The sequence below is a fragment of the Leopardus geoffroyi genome, chromosome B3 (assembly GCF_018350155.1).
Source record: "Leopardus geoffroyi isolate Oge1 chromosome B3, O.geoffroyi_Oge1_pat1.0, whole genome shotgun sequence".
Lineage (NCBI taxonomy): Eukaryota > Metazoa > Chordata > Mammalia > Carnivora > Felidae > Leopardus > Leopardus geoffroyi.
Genome location: NC_059337.1, coordinates 134692804 through 134713402, shown reverse-complemented (window position 1 = coordinate 134713402; position 20599 = coordinate 134692804). Strand labels below are relative to the sequence as shown.

Here is a 20599-nt window from a genome sequence, read left to right as displayed (position 1 = left end):
TTTTAATATTTTTACATAGATTTTGTTTTATAATAAGAGTATGTGTTCATGGTAGAAAATTCAGCGATTGCAGAAAAGCACAAGATGCAAGGTAAAAGTGACTCTTAACAGAAATTAAGAATTCTTCCATTGTCAGCGTGGCAGTGAACATCTTCAAATCCTCAGTGAAGCCAGTTGACAGGATGCACATCCTGGGCCTTTGGAACCTTGGCTGCAGGCCTTGACTGATCTTGAGCAGAAGTTATGAGGATCTTTTTAGATCAGTCATTGGAGTTACATACAGCAGGTGTACCCCGTAGTTCGTATGTGGGACCTGTAACAACAGTGTGTCGATCGTCTTGAGTTCTTTGTCTTCTCCCAGCTTTTCAGGCTTGCAGTGGGATCCATCTGTAGAGCCAGGGCCGGCCTCTCTGGGCCTCCCAACACAGGCCTGCAGCCTGTGCCCTCTTGTTGAAACCGCAGCCCAGCTTCTGTCTTGTTGTGGTCCGTGTGCCCTGGTGTCCCTGCTTCTAGACCTCAGTGTGGCAGCCCAGCCTTCGCACGGGCTTTTGTAGCCCCATTTCTCAATGTCCTTCTCTGCCCCAGGCCCTGGGGACCTAAAACCAAAGCAAGGGTCCCCGCACAGAGGCAGCCTTGACCGCACGGATGCCTCCGCCGACCCAGCCATGAAACCCTGGCCCTCGGAGCTGAGCTCCCGGACCTGTTCAACCTCAGCCATCACTACAACCCCTTCCAGCTCCACCCCCATCTCCCGGCACCCAGGCCGCACCAAAGGTGAGTTGTGGGCCCCTCCAGAGTAAGAGGGATAAGCGCCCAGGGGCCTTCCGAAAGACCCCAGGCTATGAGGTGGTAAGCAGAGCAGGTAAGCTGTAGACAAGCTTTGAAATCACAAAGGCATGGATTCTGCCTACCAGCCATGTGACTCAGGGCAGACAACTTCACCATCCAGAGGCCCGATCCTAAGCCGCTCTCACCAGCACTTTTCAGGAAGTGGTGGCACCCAGTAGCTCCAGAAGGGAGGTGAACTGGAGTTTGGCCTAATGCAGGCAACGCCCTCACTCCACCGTGGTGGGAGTTTGGAGGTTTATTCTCTATGGAGAAAACACGAGCGTGTCTCTGAACTGGAGGTCCACTCAGTAGATTAGAGAGTGGGTCTCCTAAACTGAGGACAAGGGGGTTTGGGGAGGGGCTTACAAACTGAACTTCTCCCTGGGTGCCAGGAGCCATACGTGTCCACACCTCTGGACATGAGATTAAAATGTTCTTCGAGCCGTCTGATAAGCTTGAGAAATTCTTACCAGAACAGCTCAGTCATATCTTGCCAAGTGAGGCCTAGGGAAGTTCAGGGATCCCTGGACACCTGAAGAGAGCCTCTGGCCAGGGCGACCAAAACCAATACGAGGCCACAGAGTAAACAGCACAGAGGTGACAGCTTTGAAATGCCTGTCATTAATAGAGTCCGAGATAAGTGAGGTGGTTTTACCCATGAAACAAGAACAGGATGCTGTAAAAGAGAGCAGTTGGGGGGAAAAGCACTTGGAAATCTAAAATCTACAAACAGGAAGATAAAGCTTAAGACTGAAAAGAGCTCCTGCTTATAGTTTAGAGATACGAAAATATCTGAAGCAACAGCTGGAAGGGGTGCCTGTGGGGTGTTGGAAATTGGAGAGAACTGGGAAGGATTACTGTTATACCACCACCCCACCACCATACCACCTGGCTGTGCAGAACCTTGGTTTGACAGGCAAAGCACACAGGGTCCCCACCCTCAAGGCGCGTCTGGGTTAGCTTCACGACCTTGTTCACAGCTCATGAACACCTCTGGGGAGATGAGTGGGCACAGGGCGAGCAGGTGGTCCTTCTCTACTCCTGGCCAGACACTGGAAGTGGTAGTCTCATGCTGGTGGAGGTCGAGGGGATGGTGTCACATGCTAGGTGGACAGCCTGGACAGGCTCCTTGTCAGCAGTCTGCCCCCATTCTCCCGGGGCCTGGGGTACAGAAGCTCTGCCTGGTCTCAGGGAGGAGCCGGGACTCCCATCTCCCCTCGGATTTCCAGCGACCTGTGCGGTTCAAGGTCCAGCCCTTCAGACTAATTCGCGGGCCCTGTCTGGATCCCAGTCCTAAACCAGAGCCTGAGCCTAGAAACCTCTCTGGCCATTCCTACACCTGTGGAGCCTGCAGGAAGGTGGGTCACCTCTGCAGACCCAGTCCTGGCCATGCGCTTCCCCGCCAACGTGTACTCACACTCCTCAGTATTGACTGCTATTGGGCAAATAGCCAGCTTCAAGTGGAAACCCTTCCCTTAGAGTCAGCCATTTCTCTAAGTAAATCTGATTCCTTTTAGAACAGAATTTATCAGTTTGTTTTGTTATTTTTGGGGGGAGAGTGCGTGTATATGTAACCAAGAGAGAAGGGCAGAGGGGGAGAGAGAAGGAATCCCAAGCAGGCTCCACACTGAGCATGGCTCAGTCTCAAGACTGTGAGACAATGACCTGAGCTTAAAATCAAGAATTGGACAACCGACTGATGTACTCAGACGCCCCTAGAGCAGAACTTAACAAGATCTGGGCGCTACAGAGTTGCCATTGCTTCTGGCCCTTTCAGTAGAGAAAGATGGGACACATTATAAGTTTGTGTCAATACTTCTGATTCAAATGTAACATTACAGGGATTTTTCCTTCTTTAATTTCATATCTGTGTGTTCTTTTCTTACATGGAAATCTGGTCTCCTGAAACATTGACTTATCTTTTTCCCCCCAAATATGTGGTAAATGGTTTAAAAAGTTATGCCAGTGTTACTAAAAAGTAAATCCACTAAGCGGTATTTTCTCTATAGTTCTTTTACTCTTCAAGTTCCATCTCACTAAGGATGCACACATAGAGTTTTACATTCAAAATGTAAACAGATCAATGTTCCTCTCTGTGATTGTTAACAATTGCATGCAGTGAGGTTTGTTGTTTTCAATTTTAGACTTCTTCATAAATTAACCCTGTTTTTAAAATACATAATATAGATTCAAAAACCTGAATAATGTGAGGAGGTATTCTCAGTGTTTGAGGTCCCCTCTCTGCCCCTGTCCCCTGAACTCTATTCCAAAACCACTGTCTGGATACCCTTTTTTCCTTCGGTACTGGTTGAAATTCCTGGTGCTTCTTTCTGCAAAAATAAATGGCACCTTGATTTTTTTTTTTTTTTTTCCACCTAGGCATACATCATGGAGATCTTTCTTACTTTAATTGGTATTAAATGGCCACATATCACACAGTGTTTTCAGCCAACCCTTTTCCAGAGCTGATTCCTTGAAGTGGGATTGCTGGGTCAAAGGGCAAATAAAAGTTTACTTTTTCCTAAATAAGAGTCTGTAGTTTTTCAAAGTGTTCCAGAAACTCCTGCGTTAATAACCAATGACCTTACTGTCACCATAGGCTATAATTCAGATGACAGCCTCTGTGACCCGTCCCTGGAGCTGGAGTTCAACCACAGGCAGTACGGTGAGTGCTCAGCGTCATGTCCTTGTGCCTGGGGTCTCAGACTCATTTTCTTTTTTTTTTTTTTTTTTTTATTTTTTTTTTTCAACGTTTATTTATTTTTGGGACAGAGAGAGACAGAGCATGAACGGGGTGGGGCGGGGGGCAGAGAGAGAGGGAGACACAGAATCGGAAACAGGCTCCAGGCTCTGAGCCATCAGCCCAGAGCCTGACGCGGGGCTCGAACTCACGGACCGCGAGATCGTGACCTGGCTGAAGTCGGACGCTTAACCGACTGCGCCACCCAGGCGCCCCTCAGACTCATTTTCATCTGCAGTACTTTTCCTTCAACCTCAGTCCTATGTGGATGTCCGACATACAAAATGGGTAGACGTGAGGATGGAGAGGGGCCACAGTTCCTCCAGGCTCCTTCCTGCCCTCCCCAGGGTCCTGAGCATGTGGCTTCTGCTTACATACCTCCAGGGACAGAGAAGTCACCACTTCTTTTTTTTTTTTTTTTTTTTTAATGTTTGTTTTTGAGACTGCACAAGTGGGGGAGGGGCAGAGAGAGAGGGAGACACAGAACCCGAAGCAGGCTGCATGCTCTGAGCTATCAGCACAGAGCCTGACACGGGGCTCGAACTCATGAGCCGCGAGATCATGACCTGTGCTGAAGTTGGAGGCTTAACTGACTGAGCCACCCAGGCACCCCGGAAGTCACCATTTCTAAAGTATCCCGCGTCTATAGGCTCCAACTGCCCTTGCTTTGGGGTGCCCCTCAGGTTTGCCAGGGCATTGTGGTGACCCACACGGGGAGCACTGAGTGCCAGGAGGTCCCTCACTGTCCTCACTTGGAGTTCAGTTGTCCACAGTAGCTCCAAGTTGTACTAGTCTTAGGAATTGATGAAGCCCTTGGCCATTTGATGTAGAGACATTGTAAGTTTCTGCAGAAGGGAAACAGTGAATCATACCAGCTTTCTCAAAACTTAAAAGCTGCTTTGGGTTTTGGTGAGTTTTGAAAAACAAAAATCCTATAAGGGTGAGGAAATGATTCTTAAAATCAGAAAGCTCACCGTGAACTCTGCTACTTGGGAAGTGATCAACAGTAAGTGTACGGGCTATAGCGTTGTCTCCCGTCCGTCATTGTCTTCAGTGTCTTATGATGCGGACGTTCATACAGATACAGACGCTGGCGCTCTGTACGAGAGGAAGGACATGCTCTGTGGCACAACAGTCTGACACGAGGGCCCCTTGTGTCTTTGCACCGAGTGGGGGGTGCCACACCTGGACATACTGGCCGCGGTGCTTTGTTAGGGGCGCTGAGGAGCCAGATTGGTGCTCCAGCGGCTGACCAACCGAGGGGTTTTCTTCCTAAGCACTCTGATTCCTTGAGCTTTTCTTATCAGGGGAGAAGGAAGGAAAAGCAGTTTTCAATGCTGTGGTTGAATAAACAAAAGTGCTTTGGGGTCCTGTTGATTTGTGTCACGGTTTCCTTGAATGAAACTTAATTCCTTTATAATTTTTTTTAATGTTTATTTTTGGTTTTTGAGAGAGGCAAAGTGTGAGCGGGAAGGGGCGGAGGGGGGGGGGGAGGGGAGCGGTGGGGACACAGAATCCGAAGCACGCTCCAGGCTCACAGTTGTCAGCACAGAGCCCGACCCGGGATTCGAACTCACAAACTGTGAGATTATGACCTGAGCTGAAGTCGGCTGCTCAACTGACTGGGCACCCAGGTGCCCCAAAACTTAATTCCTTTTTAAAGACGTGCATTTTCTTTAATTTTTCCTTCTGAAAGAGGGGACTCTGCTTTTACACTGTTCGTGAAAACTGCGGATTTTTTGGCTCCTCCCCAAACCCTGTTTGCTAGTAAGAGTTTTCCAGATGCCTGCTATTTGCAGAGCGCACCAGCACTTGGGAACTGGACGCCCTATAGACCCAGTAAAGCAAGAGCAAACTCTCCCCAGGGGCACAGTGAACAGAGCACCTCCGCACGTCTTCGGTTCTCCGTGCCCTTCGGCTCGACACCAGCTGCGTGCTGAGGTGGATGCAGGGATGACAGAAGGGCAGTTCTTGTCCCCCAGGGGTTCGTGGTCCGGCAGGACAAACAAAGTGGTGTGGGACAGGCCGGCAGGGCTCCTGGAAGAGTGCACCAGGAGAGCAGGGGTCTGCCGGCCTTGGAGGGCCAGCCTGCCCTATGCAGCGGTGAAGCCACCCCCACCTGCAGCCGGGCTCGCCCCCTGCCTGCCCCCCCCCCCCCCCCCGCCCCCTGCCCTGAGCTCCTTTGTGCACACACTTAGGCAGGCTCATGCAGCCAGGAGAGCTGCTGTCTCCAAGTTCCTTGTCACCGGAAGGGCTGATTTTTCCCTTGGGGGTAGATGGAAATTCGAGGCAGAGGAAGCAAGGAGCTGAAGGGCCACAAACAGCCAAGAAAAGCAAAAGCACACTCTCCCTCCCCTCCTCAGGGTCCCCGCACTCACTCCTGTGGATCAGCAGAGGGAAGGTGCCCTGGGCGCAGGCACGCTCCCTTGTACACGTGTGCACCCTGCCCTCTCCTGGCTCTACCCCCACCAAGTCTCACATGTGTTCCAGAAAGCTCTATGTAATAATAGGCGTGGGCGCTCTCCTCTCGTTAGCTTCCCCTGAGCAGCCCTTCTCTTTCGGTCTGCTTCCTGGACTAGCGTTCGTGTGCGATTCGTGTCGTTAACAAAATTGTCTCAAGTCCTAGCCCTAGACCTGATAAAAACAATGCTACCTGTCGTTTCCGGGTCACTTGCTGGATGCCATGCCTCACACGCAAGTTGCTGGCGCTCCCGGTGGGGGAACATAGAGAACCCCGGCACCCATCCATCCTCAGGGCCTCTGCCTGGACTTTGGCGTGGACGTGCTTTGTTCTGCGGCCTTTCTCGGGTCAGGTGGTTCAGTCTGGGGTTTACCTGCTCGTTGGCCCCTGACACGGAGTGTCCTTTCCTTTCAGTGTCCCGACCAGGCAGCTTGGAGAGCAGTCGAAATGCATCCAGCGACAGCTCGCCCCTCAACCTGAAAGGTTGGTCAGCGTTGGCTTCCGCACGCTTTTCGTTATATTGGGGGCTTTGGTTCTGGGCTCGTGTTGTTGTTTTTTTTTGTTTTTTGTTTGTTTGTTTGTTTTGTTTTGTTTTTTTTTACAACAAAGTGGTCATCTTCACGAGGTTGTCTGCCTCATCGGACATTTGCCGGTGGAGTCCACATCGTGCTGTTTGAGGCACACACCTGGGCGTTTGAGCGGATTTGAGTTTGAATCCCTTCATCCCCATAGACCAGCCCTGGGTGCCCGCCCCCCCGCCCCCGGTTCTCTGAATCTGAGCTACTTCATCTGTAGCGTGGGGGTACTGACCATAGTTCTGTCTGGTGGCCAGAGAGCATAGTGGGATGACTTTGATTCTTCGGTACTTTTTTAACTTCGTTTTATAGTGCACAGTATCGTCTGTCTTAACATTTCTGAGCATTTGGAAAGAATATGTGTCTTGTCCCAAGCCTGGAAACTTTGCACAGATAACTTTTTTCCCTTCGCATGCACGTGACCAGCCCCTGGAAGACCCCTAGCGTGGAACAGGTGCTGATTAATCCTTTAATACATGATGGATGAGACCTACTGAGTGTGGTGCCTTCAGGCTACTAATATTAAATAATAGCTTAAACGTTACCAGAAGCTTTCCGCTTTTATCTCAAGGAGTTTCGTTTTTAAATGCTAGAGTGAAATTCTGAAGCTCTCCAAAACGTCCTTAACATCCAAATTTCAGCTGGAAGAAGTGTGGCCTGGGTGCCCTGGCAGGGCTCTCTCTGTTTTCGGTGACTGCGAGGCAGCACAGAGCCCGCCCGAGGCAGAGGAGACGGCGAGGGAGACTCACGCGTGTCCCTCTGTACCGCCCCGCCCCCACTCCCAGGTTCCTCTGACCAGCTCCACAGAAGGTCCGAGAGCTTCAGCAGTGAAGACCTGATCCCCAGCCGGGACACGGCCACTCTGCCACGGGACGCCAGCACCACGGGACGTGCCGCCCTCAGCCGCCATGAGTGCCCCCCGCCCCGGAACGGGCCTCTCCCCCAGGAGGGCATCCAGAAGAGGGGCGCGGGCCAGCCTCACGCTGGGGGACGACCCAGCTCTGCCTCGCCGAGCAGTGAGATGGTCACCCTGGAGGAGTTTCTGGAGGAGAGCAACCGGCGCTCCCCCACCCCTGTGAGTGGCCCGGGGCTTGGACACAGAGTGCCTGTCTTCCCCACATGGGCACTGGGGGCCGAGACCCTGGCAGCAGAGTCCCAGAAAGGGACGGGCCGGGCATGGTGTGGCCTGGGTGGAGAGCTGGCTTGGATGGGGGAGGGAACCCACTGGTCAGCAAGCCACTGGGCACTGGCAGCCGGCCCCAGACCTCGGAGCCTGTTTTCTCCATTGTGAAGTGAGCAGGCAGGAATTTGCTGCCAGCATAGAGGGTAGGGATGGGATGTGCCCACCACTGGGAGCTGCTCTCGGGATATGGCCAGCACCCAACTTGGTGGGACTAGGGTCTCAGCAGCTTTTGTGGCAGAGCCCCGAATACCCACTTCCCGAGCCTCCACCAGCAGAGGTTGGCAAATTGTTTCTGTAAAGGGCTCGATGGTAGATATCTTAGGCATTCTGGGCCATGCAGTCTCTATTGCAACCTCTCAGCTCTGCCATTTTCGTAAGGACACAGCCTTAGATCTTCTGTCAGTGAATGGACATGGCTGTCTTCCAACAAAACTTACGGGTATTGACATTTGAATTTCATTTAATTTTCACGTGTCACGTAAGGCTTTTCTTTTTAAAAATTTTTAAAAATCATTTTAAAAATGTAAAAACTCTCCTTAGCTCTTAAGCCATACGAGAACATGTGGCCAACCGAGATTGACCTCCAGCTGTAGTTTGCTGGCCTGCATCCTGCAGCTCTGACCCCCAGACATCACTGGCGTTGGGGTGCCCTCCTCTGGCACTTGCCAGTGTCTCTGTTTAACTTTCCTGAAGCTACACGTGTGCCTTTTACACGCTCTGCCTGACTTCAGTCAAGTAAGCAGTTGGGTTACTGAACAGATGAAGTATACTTTCTTGCAAATGAGATCTTGTAAGGGTTTTTGTGTTTTTTGAGCACGCATGAGTGCACGCATGAGTGGGTTGGGGGCAGAAGGAGAGGGAGAAAGAATCAGAAGCAGGCTCCACACCCAGCATGGAGCCCAACGCAGGGCTCGATCTCATGACCCTGAGATCATGACCTGAGCCGAAATCAAGTCAGATTCTCAGCTGACTGAGCCACCCAGGTGCCCTGAGATCTTGTAAGGATTTTTAATGCTTCCATGATTCTGTCTCATTCCCCTTAACAGTGGAACTTTCTTTAGCCACATGGTAAACTCTATGACCCACCTTATAGGCCATGGTGGAAACACCAAGTATTAGTTCAGCAGATACTTACTGAGCACCTACTACATGTTACACAGTGTGCATAGTGCCTGCTCTCGAAAATCAGAGCAAACCATTAATTGGCAAGCTTTTCTCATAGATTTGCTAGGTGCCGAGTCTTGTGGTTGGCACTGGAAGGAAATAGAAAACATGGCCCCTGCCGTCCCTTCATTTACGTTTCTGTCCGGCAAGCACTGGCTCTGTGCACTAGGACTTGGAGAAACCACACAGAAGCCCTGCTGCTTTCAGGAAGCTTATGGTCTGCCAAGTGGTTCCCAGACTCTCCTGGCGGCCTCGCCAGGACACAGGCTGCACCCTGGAGCTTCTGACTCCGTGGGTCTGAGGTGGGGGTCCCTGAGAATTTGCGTGTTTACTGGATTCCCAGAGGATGCTCTTGCTGTCAGCGTGTGTCCAGGCATCACACGCTGAGGAGCCAGATTCCATTTATCCGGTGGAATAAGTGAGAATGGTCCAGAAAGCAGGGGTGCCTGCAAATTGGAAGACTTTCCTTCTCGACCCTTTCCGACTATGTACCTACCGCAGTGAGTTTCCTTTCCTTTTGTAGATTTCGGGGGGGGGGGGTCCTGTTCAAGGGGCAGGGCCACTCCCCCCTCAGTTCAGACCTGTCCCTGGTAGTCCCTGTTCCTCATGCTCCTTATCATCACCTGTCCCTTTTCAGCCTAAACAACCCCAAAATTATCTTACTGCAAAGTCCGTGTTGGAAGCCGATGTTTGGCCCTGGAGAGCCACCCTCACCTCTCTGCCTGCCTAGGGTGCACACCCCCTGCCCAACCCGTGCACCTGACCTCTCCCACCCTCCCCCGACCAGTCCGGAGAAGTCACAGTGTGCCCGTCCGTGCTTGTACCTCCCTGATGCCGGCAAGGGAGTGTCTCAAAATGGGCTCCCTGGGTGGCCAGAGAGGGTGGCCCCATGCAGGTGCGCATCACAGGATTAACCATGTGTAGGCAGCAGCTGGGGTCAGCCAGCAGTAGGTGTTAATCCTGGTCTGTGCTGTCCGGGTGTGGGACCTGTTAGACCCCTGGGGCTTCAACTTCCTTCCCTACCCAAGATTGTTTTAATCCAGCCTTAAACAGCCTTGCAGCGTTGCTTCAAGAGTTCAGGGAGGTTTGGGTTTTCTTGGTGATTGGTTCCTAGCACAGTGTCTGGCACTCAGGAAGCACTCGATAAATGGTTCCTGTCCCTGCTAATGACTGAAGATCTTAGCGTGTGCTCAACCGAGATCTGTGGCTCCAAACTAGCATAAAACAGTAGATTTTGCCTCTGTCAAGTTGAGCATCCAGATGTTTCCGTGGGCCAGCAGTTTGTTGGCAGGTACAGATGGCTTCTGAGCTGCTGCCCTGTCCTGCAGACTGCCCCCCCCCCCCCCCCCCCCCCCCCCCCCCCCCGCCAACAGCTCACAGCAGGCTAGGGTCGGACTGCCTCAGCCCTCAGTGCCTGACTCCCACCTGCCACGTGAATGCACTTCTTTGCCTGGTTTTGCAATGTCCATCAGCCCGAGGAGGAACCTCCACTTGGCTCGTCCAGGCCATGAGGTGCTGACAGGAGGCTGAAGTTACTGAGTGGCATCATAGACCTGGGCCTCTGGTGGCTCTGTTTGCCTACACAGTGGTGGCAAGAGGGCACCAGTTCCCTGGCCCGGGGAAGCCCAGCCAGGGAGCGGTGGCTTGAGCGGAGCAGTCTGGCGGGCTGGGTCGTCACATGTCCCCCGTTCCCGTCACCCTGTCCTACCAGACAGCCTGCCGTTCTGGCTCCCACCCACCCCCGCTGTGCCTGCCTCTTATGTGGAGAGTGGTCTGAGTGGCAGTGAGGGTTCTGGCTTTGCAGGAGCTGGTCTTGTTCCCCTTCCTCTGTGGCTCCACACACAGAGCCCTTGCAATGTGTCTGAGCGCAGTGGACTGACCGGGAAAAGAAAAGTGCGGCCCTGCTGGTCAGCTTCCCTCGGCCCTGCGCGGTAGGAAAGCGAGAACAGATTGGAACAGTTGGCTGTGGTCAGGGTTTCAGCCCTGACCTTTCCAGAGACTGGATGAGCTTTGCGGGAAGTCCTTCCCGTGTCTGGAGGTCTTTTCTTTTTGTGAAGTTAGGGGGCTGCCGGAGTGGCATCTGGGGTTCTCTCCCTGGTGTTCTGTGTATCGCCCCCTCCCCGTCTTGACTAGTATGTGTGGGGCACGGGCGATGCTCTGCCTCAAAGAGGCCTAGCGGGGGCAGGAAGCCTCAGTCCTGGCCACCTGTGCTGCCCAGGGGACGTCCTGGGGTGGGGAGAGCCGTCGGAGCACCTGTCGGGGCCTTGGCCCACTTCTCACTCCTCCTCTCTTCCCCATAGGACACTCCCAGCTGCCCGGATGACCTGCTAAGTGACTTCTTCAGAAAGGCCAGCGGTCTCCCAGCCATTGGAAGCCAGCCGGGGCCACCTGCCAGGAGAGAAGGGGCCAAGATGCCCACCAGCTTCGTGGCCCCTACCATCAAGATGCCTGTCAACACCCCTGAAGGGAAGTTGCTGAAGCCTGGACAGTACGTGAAGCCAAATTCCAGACCTGCTGAGGCCGAGGCCCCGCCCAGTGCCCCCCCGAGGCAGGCCCAGCCCCCCCAGAGCCTGTCACTGGGCAGACCCCGGCAGGCCACAATGCCCCCGACGTCCCACACACCGGCCAGCCGGAGTGCGTCCCTCAGCCGTGCCTTTAGCCTGGCCTCGGCCGACCTTCTCCGGGCCAGTGGGCCAGAGGCTTGCAAACAGGAGGCCCCTCAGAAGCTGGGGGGTCCTGACACCACAGGGGGCAGAGAAACAGGCAGTCACGTCCTGCAGAGCCCCACGCCCCCCACCTCCCACAGCCTGGCCCGGGAGCGGACCCCGCTTGCGGGAAAGACCTGCGGCAGCTCCGGTCAAGGCCCAGCCCCCCGCAGCCGGCCCCCGGACGTGAGGCGCTTCTCACTGGCTCCCCCAAAGGAGGAGAGGCTGGTCCCCTTGCAGCAGTCTGCCACGGCTCCGGCCATCGCCTCTGGAGGTGGCGGTGCCTGTGGCAGCAGCTCCCAGCCCCAGCACTTTCCATCGGCTGCGGCCCCGGCTACCAGGACCAAACCCCAGACGCCCCCCCACTCGGGGGAGGCGGCCACCATCGCCCCTGTCCGGGGGGCGCTCAGCCTCTCAGAGGGAGACGGGGTCCCAAGGCAGGGCCACGGCGAGGGCCTCCCTGCCAAGAGTCCGGGTAGGTCTCCCGACTTGGCTCCGCATGCCAGCCGGGCCCCTGAGGACTTCAGCCGCGGAAGCAGCTTGAAGAGCACGCCGGCGTCCCCCGAGCCTGGCGGGGACCAGCAGACGGTGTGGTACGAGTACGGCTGCGTGTGACTCGTCCGGACCGGCGGCCTCTGAACCCTGAAACTACTGACTCCCCTTCTGGCGGTGACGGCCTTTGCTTCTGCCCCTGTGGTACCAGGAAAGGGCTTTAGAATGAGGATGGGGGTTCCTGTGCGTCTCTCCTGTTAATGAAAACACTGTGCCAAGCCCTGCGAGGGTTATACTCCCAGGTGTGTGTCTTCTGTAGCTTCCAGCACCTGAGAGCTTTTGAACAGATCCACACTTGACAGGGACACTCAGAATGCAGTGACAGAACCATTGAAGCAGACACTATTTGAGCATGTCCCGGTAGAACACTCATTTGCAACTCGTCGACCTCTCTTAAGGCACGGGCGTGTGTATGTGCGTGTGTGCAGATACACTTTCACGTGGCCAAGCCCCCGCGGCTCTGGAAACTCCATTCCCTCTCCCCAAAGCCGTTTGATCCTAGGAGAAGTCCAGACTGGCCAAACTACAAAGATCTTGAGGACCTTGGTGGGGGGACCCCAGAGTTAGGCTTGCTGCTGAAAATCAGGGGTGTCACCATGCCATTCCTGGGGTCCCAAGCAATCCCCTTCTGCCCCAGGGCTAAGGTGACCTTCTAGGCAGGTGGCAAGTGGCCTCGGGCTTTGGCCCCTCCCCCCCCCCCCCCACTGTCCCCCTGCAGCCGGCTCCTGGGCTCTGCATGGTGGGCTCAGGGGCCACGGGGAGACCTGCCTTCCCTGACTCACTTCTCTACAAACACTGGATCTGCTGGGGCTGGGGGCAGAGAGAGGGCCCTGCCCCAGCCCCGACCAGCAAGTGCACATAGTGTACAGAGGGGAGGTGTATGCAAGAGTGGGGTACAGCCTCTCCACTTCCCCAGTCTCAGATGAGATACTGATTTATTATTTCTGAATAACTTCTTGTGGTAGAAACCAAATTTCTTTTAATATATTACATATGTATGTACACGCCCCTGTGAGATATATGTCCTTTGAGGGGGAATCTATTTATGTTCCACTGGGAGTCCTTCTTTTCGATCAGGAATCTTAACCTGCTGCTTTTGTGTATTTGGTCAGATTCCTGACACGTTTTGTTTTCTGTTTAGTAAAGGTGCTCTTTCTGGGATATACTAAACTTGGTGATTTTTTTTTTTTTAAGATTTATTTTTTTCTTTTGATTTAATCCGAGGAAAAAATGGGATTGTTAACAAGGTCAGTTTTAGGAGCGCTTTCGGTTGTGTATTGAATAGCCATTCATTCCGGAACACACGGACAGGATTGTAATAAAATGAGATGGCAGAGAACGGAGTCCTGGTTTTCTCACTGGACAGCCTTGGCATTATGGGACAGGCTGTCAGGGGCTCCCGGGGCTCCCTGCTTCACCTCCGAGAGCCTTCTCGGCCTCTGGAATCTACTCTTTGCCAACAGGTCAGAGAACAAGTTTTTCGTGCTTACTATACAACTTTTTCCCAGACTTGTATTTTTTCTTTCCTAGAGTTTATTTTGAGAGAGAGGGTGAGTGAGCAGGGGAGGGGCAGAGAGAGAGAGAGGAGACAGAATCCCAAGCAGGCTCCTCACTGTCAGCACAGAGCCGGATGCAAGGCTGGAACTCACGAACCGTGAGATCGTGACCTCAGCTGAAATCAAGAGTTGGATGCTTAACCGGCTGAGCCACCCAGACACCCCGTTTTGATGTGGGATTCAGCTCCAACTCGTCCTTTGGATTTTCCCAAGAGTACTCAACTAGGATCTGGAAGTTAGATCTCCGGGACCACAGATCAGATGCTTAAATAGGAGGGAGGGAGGATGGGAGGCATATACATATCCACACATGGTGAAGTCTTTCTTCAAATGGCTTTCTGTCTTGCTGCCTCGGTGTCTCTCTCTTTCCTCACCAAGCTTTTTTTAACGTTTATTTTTGAGAGAGCACAAGCAGGGGAGGGGCAGAATGAGAGGGGGACAGAAGATCCGAAGCAGGCTCTGCGCCGACAGCAGAGAGCCTCATGAATGGCTTCAACCCACGAACCGCGCAATCACGACCTGAGCTCAAGTGATTGAGCCACCCGTGTGCCCCCGGATTAAGAGTCTCCTGCCTCCTCGCCTGTCCTTTCGGAAGCTTGCAGCCTGTCCCGTGTGACCGCTCAGCAGGGGGCTGCCATCCACAAGGCTCGGGCCAAACAGCAGCAGCCACCTCTCCGCTTCCTCCTGTGCAGACTTTGCCACCTGGCCACTTAGCACGTGAACCTCGCTTGGGATTCTCTGCCACCTGGAACGGGTCTCCAGGGCTCACACTTGCCAGCCCCTCATTCATTCATAGTTAAAGGTGCCTTCAAAGTTAGGGTGCTAGGTCCCAGAGGCTGCCCCTTCTGGGCAGCCCCCCGGGGCTAGCCGAGGGCTGACTGCTGAGCTGTAGGCCTGAAGCCCCACCTGCTGTCAGATCCTCCTGCCTGGACCTGCAGGCCTCGCTCGACTCTTCCACCCCGCCCCCCACCCCCCACCCCTCTGGCTCCCTCGCTCATTCAAGGACCAGCTGTCCTGTTACCACAAAAACCAGAAGCCCGAGATGCAGGCTTGGCCCTTCCTCTCTCCGCACCCCACACCTAGGTCACGTTCTGGACTGTGTCTGGAATCTGCACCCCCACCCTTGTCTTAGTTTTTCTCATCTCGGGTCACACACACACACACCCCTGGCCCTGGGTTTGGGCGGTAGCTTGCCCAATAGACTGCCTGCCTCAAACAACTTAGCCCTTGTGGCACCTCTCAGGGCATTCACCCCCGGTGACCTTTCCTTTTGACCCATTCCCCTCTGTCTCTGCCTCCGCACTAGTCACACCCATGCCTTTGTGGACTGGGCCGCTCTACATGGCTCACTGAGGTGCACCCAGCCCTCTTACAGCTCCCTCCCCTCGCCCCAGACAAGCTCACACACATCCACGATTTTAATTACAGTCTTTTCCGAGAAGGCTCCAAACAGCTCCAGCCCCAGCCTCTCCTTGGAACCTCCGGACCTGTGTTTCCAGCCTGGATGTCCCTCCAACTCAATGCTCAGCATGCTGTTTACCACCTGCCCCCCACCAAAGCCTCTTTGTGGTTCCCATCTCCTAGATGATATTTGACACCCCCTTCCCTCTTCCCTGTGTCCCATCCATTACTTTATCAGCTGGTCCCAGCTCTGACACCTCGCTCACATACGCAGCCAATCCCAGGCAATGGTCCCCACCCCGGGGCAGTACCACAGGGTCCTGTTGCTAAGCCAAGCATCCCAGATCATGCCCTTCCTGAGCTCCAGGCACCTCCCTCTGCACTGGCCTGGGAGATACGGGACCTAGCATCTGGGGAGCCGACTAGCAGTTGGCATTCGTGCGCACAGCTCCAGGGTGAGGTCTATACCTGGAGAGAGATTTGGAATCATCTCTGGGACAAGAGGGGCTCACCCTGGGTAGAACACTGAAGTGAGAAAACACAGGACAAACCCTGGGAAGGATCTAGCCAGCGTAAAACATCCAGCCCAATGTTCATCAACCGAAGGAGAAGAAACATGTATACATACATAAAATTTTATAAAGATGTGTAATAAAATTTACAAATAGTAAAATATATAATACTTTCTGCCTCAGAACCCGTACAGCCAATTGATTCTCCTAGAAAGCTCTCATCGATTTCTGCCACACTTGTGTATTTGTAGCCAGCCTGTGCTTGCAACTGACATCTGTCAGTATCATTCCAACAGGGATGTTGGTTGAAATTTCCCTTTATGTTAACCAGTACCATGAAAGCAAAACGAACCAGAAACGCATGTCAGAACTTCACTCCTTTGTGGATGACACGGGGACTACCTGGTCACGGAGGAGGTCTGAATGCAGGATGAGCAAGTTTCCTCCATTTTGTGCTGTCACATCATTATGGCTACAGACCAAGCACACTTCTTAAAAAAATAGATGTACCGCCTTACATGCCATAAATATTCACCCAAGACATACTTTTAAGTTTACTCTGCACTATGAGCAGTTTCTCTGCCATTTTCTTAAGTCTAGACACTGAGAAAAACATAAATCAAGCCCTGATTGGTAATATCTGCCAATTTCCGTGGTGTAAATATTCTCACCATGGCCGATTCCAAGCTGCCAACATGGTGTCATTGACCATGGAGGTGGGAAGAGATGTGTGGCACCTGGTACAGAGCATCACCTTCACACCGATAAAGTGGGTGTAAATAACCTCAAGAGTATGGGTACTGGTAAAATAATTAGGAAGCAGCAAGTTTTATGTATTTATTACCTTTGCTTTTAATATGCAGTATTTAGGGGTTGCCTGGGTGGTTTGGTCGGTTGAGCATCCGACTTTGGCTCAGGTCACGATCTCATGGTTGACAAGTTCGAGCCCCACGACGGACTCTGTACTGACAGCCTGGAGCCTGCTTCCGATTCTGTATCTCCCTCTCTCTCTGCTCCTCCCCCACTCATGCTCTGTCTCTCTCTGTCTCAAAAATAAACAAACATTTAAAAAAATACAGTATTTAATCAAAGGTTTACAGAAGTTAATTTTTTTTAATATTATTTATTTTTGAGAGAGAGAGAGACAGATTACGAGTGGGGGAGGAGCAGAGAGAGACGGAGACACAGAATCCAAAGCAGGCTCCAGGCTCTGAGCTGTCAGCACAGAGCCCTACGAGGGGCTAGAACCCATGAACCGTGAGATCATGACCTGAGCTGAAGTCCGATGCTTAAACCGGCTGAGCCACCCAGGTGGCCCTAGTAAATTAACATAATTAAATTAATGTTAATTAAATTAAAACAAGTTAATTTTTAGTGATGACTGTTTATCAACTGGCTTGCAAAATTCCTGCACGCTCCTGGGAGCACCACCTTTTTAGAGATGGGCTGAAAAAGCAGAGACAGAATTGAGAACCGAAGAAGACCAAAGAAGAGGGAGGAAGCTGTGAAGAGCTGACCGCCTACTCCGTGTTGGTGTGGGTGGCGCAGTGTTCTTCCAGCACAGGGCACAGGGAGCCATCGCTGGGGGCTGAAAGCTCGACCCGGGCTTCTGTGTCTCCTTCCATCGCCCCTCCTTGCCTTCTGCCCCAGGTAGAGGGAAAGAGTGGGCCCGAGGAAAGCCCGCGACCTCTGCGTCTGTAAAATGGAGCAGTGAACGACGTGAAGTCAGGCAGGAGCCCGGGGCGCCGGGCAGGCCTGGCACGTGCTGGGGAGGGGTGAGGAGGGCTCATAGCAGCGCTCAGACCAGTCCTCCCCTTTCCAGGCTTTTTGGCCCAGCCCACTACGGTGAAGATTACGGGGGTCACCTGGCGCAGTGTGAGAGCTGGCAGAGGCAAAGCCTGCCACCTGCTCCCCAAATCCTCTCCTCCAAGAGACCCCCAATAAAGAGCCGGGAGGAAACCCCTGGGCCCCTCGGCGCTCCCCGCGGGAGAGCAATGGTTCTGGAAGCCGCACCCTCCCCGGATCCCTGGGGCGGCTGCTCGGCGCCCGCCGGGAGCCTCCGCCCCCTCCACCTCCTCCCGCGGCGAGGCGGCGCGCGAGCTGGAGCCGGTGCGCGGGGCCGCCAGCACCTCGTCCCCGGCCCGTCCCCGGCCCGTCCCCGCCCGGTCCCCGCCGCCGCCGCCCGCGCGTGCCTCCGCTCCCGCCCGCCGCGATCCGGCCTCCTGCGCCCGGGACCCGAGAGAGGTGAGTGAGCCCCGGGGCAGCGCGGGGTTGGGCCGGGACGGCGGGGCAGGCAGCGCGCGGATGACGGCGGCCCGGTCCAGGGGACCACGGACCTTCAGCAAGGCCGGCTCCCTGACATCTCCTGCGGCGGAAAATTCAAAATCCAGTCTCCAGATAAAGGCCTTAGCGGGGAGTGGAGGAGGAGGAGGAGAAGGGCTGGGAAGTAGGTCCATGTCATCCCAAGGTCCACACTGATAGTGCTTTGGGGGCCCAGGGACCTATCACCCAGAAGGTGTGTCACGAGAGGGGGCGTTCGGGGGTGCAGCGAGCCGGAGGAGGCCGCCCTGCCCAGGGCCCCCGCGGTCCCCGCAGATTTCAAAAGTCCAACACCATCCAGGTCCCCGGGACACACACCCTGACCCTGCATAAGTGCAGCTAAGGCCCAAGGAAGTGCGCCGTGGGCGGAGTCCAAGGACCGGGTCCCAGACTGGAGACTTTCCTGATGGGGGGGGGTGGGTGGGTAGGGGGGGGGCGGGGTGGAGGGGGCAAACTAACGTCTCCCGAGTGCCTGCTGGTGCCTGGTGCTTCTCCAGGAGCATCTCCACTGTCTGTCTCCGCTCTTCCCCCATCCATTCCCTATGGCCCATTCAGCAGCCCCACATGGAGGGAGCTGGTCCCCGCCCCCCTGCCAGTACAACTCACACTCTAGCTGGAGAGACAGATCCACCTTGTTTCTCTTTCCTGCCCCAAACGATCAGAATCTAAGGGGGCACTCGCCACCAGCAATATACCCTTGGACTAGTGAGAAATTCTTAAGCCCCCCTCCATCAATACTCAAAGGACCCCTTCTGTAGCCACAGCATCCTAAACACCAGTCACTGGGAGGAATTCCAGGATGTTCCTGCCCCCTTGTGGGTTTCAGTTTAGAAGTCACCTCTTCCAGGAAGGCCACCTTGACTGCTGTCCTCTTGATCAGATGCTCTGGTACCTTGGGCTCCCACATTAAGGCCCTCCTACCCTTCATCCTGTGATCATAGCTGCTGTCAGAGTATTGTCATTGCCGTATCACTCCCAGCTTTCCCTCCTAAGCCAGTTTCAAAAACTCAGCCACTCTAGTTCCATGTTAGTATATACATAACATTTTTCTTGATTTTACTTTGGAAACTGGATTGCAGAACCTCTATTCAGGAAATAGAAACTTTTCTCTGTTGGTCATCTCTTCTCTCTGGCCAGCCCGCACTGGCCCAGATGGCCCCTGAGTGGCTCTTTCGGGGGCACAAGGCAAAAAGTTACCCAGAGGTCCCCTGGGCCTCCCCCTTGGTCCAGATCCCATGGGCATCTTGGCTCTAGCACCGTCTCCTCCTGCCCCCCACCCTGGTTCCTGCCCCACCAGACGGCCCCCCGGGAGCTCAGCTCCTGCCCTCACATCCACTTAGCCACACAAGCCTGCAGGACAAGTGGAGGACGGCATGCAGGCCACTCACTGTCCCCTGGCTGTCCCTGCTCCTCTACAGGCTTCTTTTCTTCCCGTCCAAAAAGGCACACTGAGCAGTTTACTGTGCCCCCTGCCTTAGCAGATGGACCCCAGGCTCCTCTCCTTGTAGCAGCCCAGCCCCCCTCCACGAGAATTCTCTTAGAGAATCTCAGCCTCTCAGTGGCCACCCAGTTTCCGCTCGCCATCCCCAGCACCGCACACAGCCCAGAATAGGATGTGGAAGTTCTAAGGAGTCAGGCCCGTCGCTGCCCCGGGCACACACTCAGTGTGCCCCTCTTGGTGTTCAGCTGGACCCCAGTGGTCAACTCCGGGACAGGAGGGAGAACCCCCCACTCACTCATGGTTCCATCACACTTATGTACAGTTCTTTTTCAAAGGAAATTGTGTTCCGCTCGCAGAAGTGGAAAACCAGTACCCTCTGCCACAAAATGAAGGTAATTAAACCAATAAAAACAAGGAAAACCAAGAAGTGTTGTTAGACTTCAATGGGCACCTGTTGCCTGCATAGCACACCCGAGTCTAGCTCTCCAGGTTACAAAGCGAGATTAATAAGAATTAAAGAATTAAAGACACACTAACACCCAGCTGAGACTTTCTCCTTAGTGCAGGAAGACGAGCTAAGGGAGAATTAGCTAGAGGTGCCTGGTGGCTCAGTCAGTTAAGCATCTGACTCTTGATTTCAGCTCGGGTCATGATGTCACAGTTCGTGAGTTCAAGCCCCGCATCGGGTTCTGCCCTGAGGGTGTGGATCCTGCTTGGGATTCTCTCCCTCTTTCTGTGTTCCTCCCCGTCTTGTGCTCTCTTTCTCTCTCTCAAAATAAATAAAACTTTTTTTTTTTTAAAAAGAAAGAATTGGATAGTGAATAATAAAATACATGGCTAAACTCCTCTCAGTCAGCACCTGCTGAGTACAGAGCACCACATAGAGCCTGAAGTGATACAGAACAAGCCTTCAGTTTACCTATCCTGGAAGGGCCACTTCCTCCAGGAAGCCCACCCAGATGTGCTTCCTTAACAAGCTGTACTCGTCCTGCTGTAAGGGTTGTTATATGCTTTACTATAATGGGGTATTGGCTTCTACTCCCAGTGTAAGTTCCATAAGAACCCCCACCAGGTCTGTCTCAGTCACTTACCATCCAGGTATCTATCCCCCACAGGGCCTGGAGCACAAGCGCTGAATAGGAAGATGAATGAATAACGATTG

The 20599-nt window shown here is 53.8% G+C and overlaps 2 protein-coding genes across 6 annotated transcripts in view; both read left to right on the top strand.

Moving 5' to 3' along the window:
- Positions 1–13547, top strand: part of CCDC88C (coiled-coil domain containing 88C) — a 129330-nt gene extending 115783 nt beyond the window's left edge. For all 4 annotated transcript variants that reach the window (XM_045451882.1, XM_045451881.1, XM_045451880.1 and 1 more), the window contains 5 exons: positions 586–774; positions 3428–3493; positions 6444–6512; positions 7390–7679; positions 11252–13547. In XM_045451882.1, coding sequence (XP_045307838.1) covers positions 586–774; positions 3428–3493; positions 6444–6512; positions 7390–7679; positions 11252–12271 — 1634 coding nt within the window. In that variant the 3' untranslated portion in view covers positions 12272–13547. The remainder of the gene's footprint in view (positions 1–585; positions 775–3427; positions 3494–6443; positions 6513–7389; positions 7680–11251) is intronic.
- Positions 13548–17343: 3796 nt separating this feature from the next.
- GPR68 (G protein-coupled receptor 68) overlaps positions 17344–20599 on the top strand; it is a 30236-nt gene continuing 26980 nt past the window's right edge. For both annotated transcript variants that reach the window (XM_045451885.1, XM_045451888.1), the window contains exon 1: positions 17344–17921. The gene's annotated coding sequence lies outside the window, so the exon portion shown is untranslated. The remainder of the gene's footprint in view (positions 17922–20599) is intronic.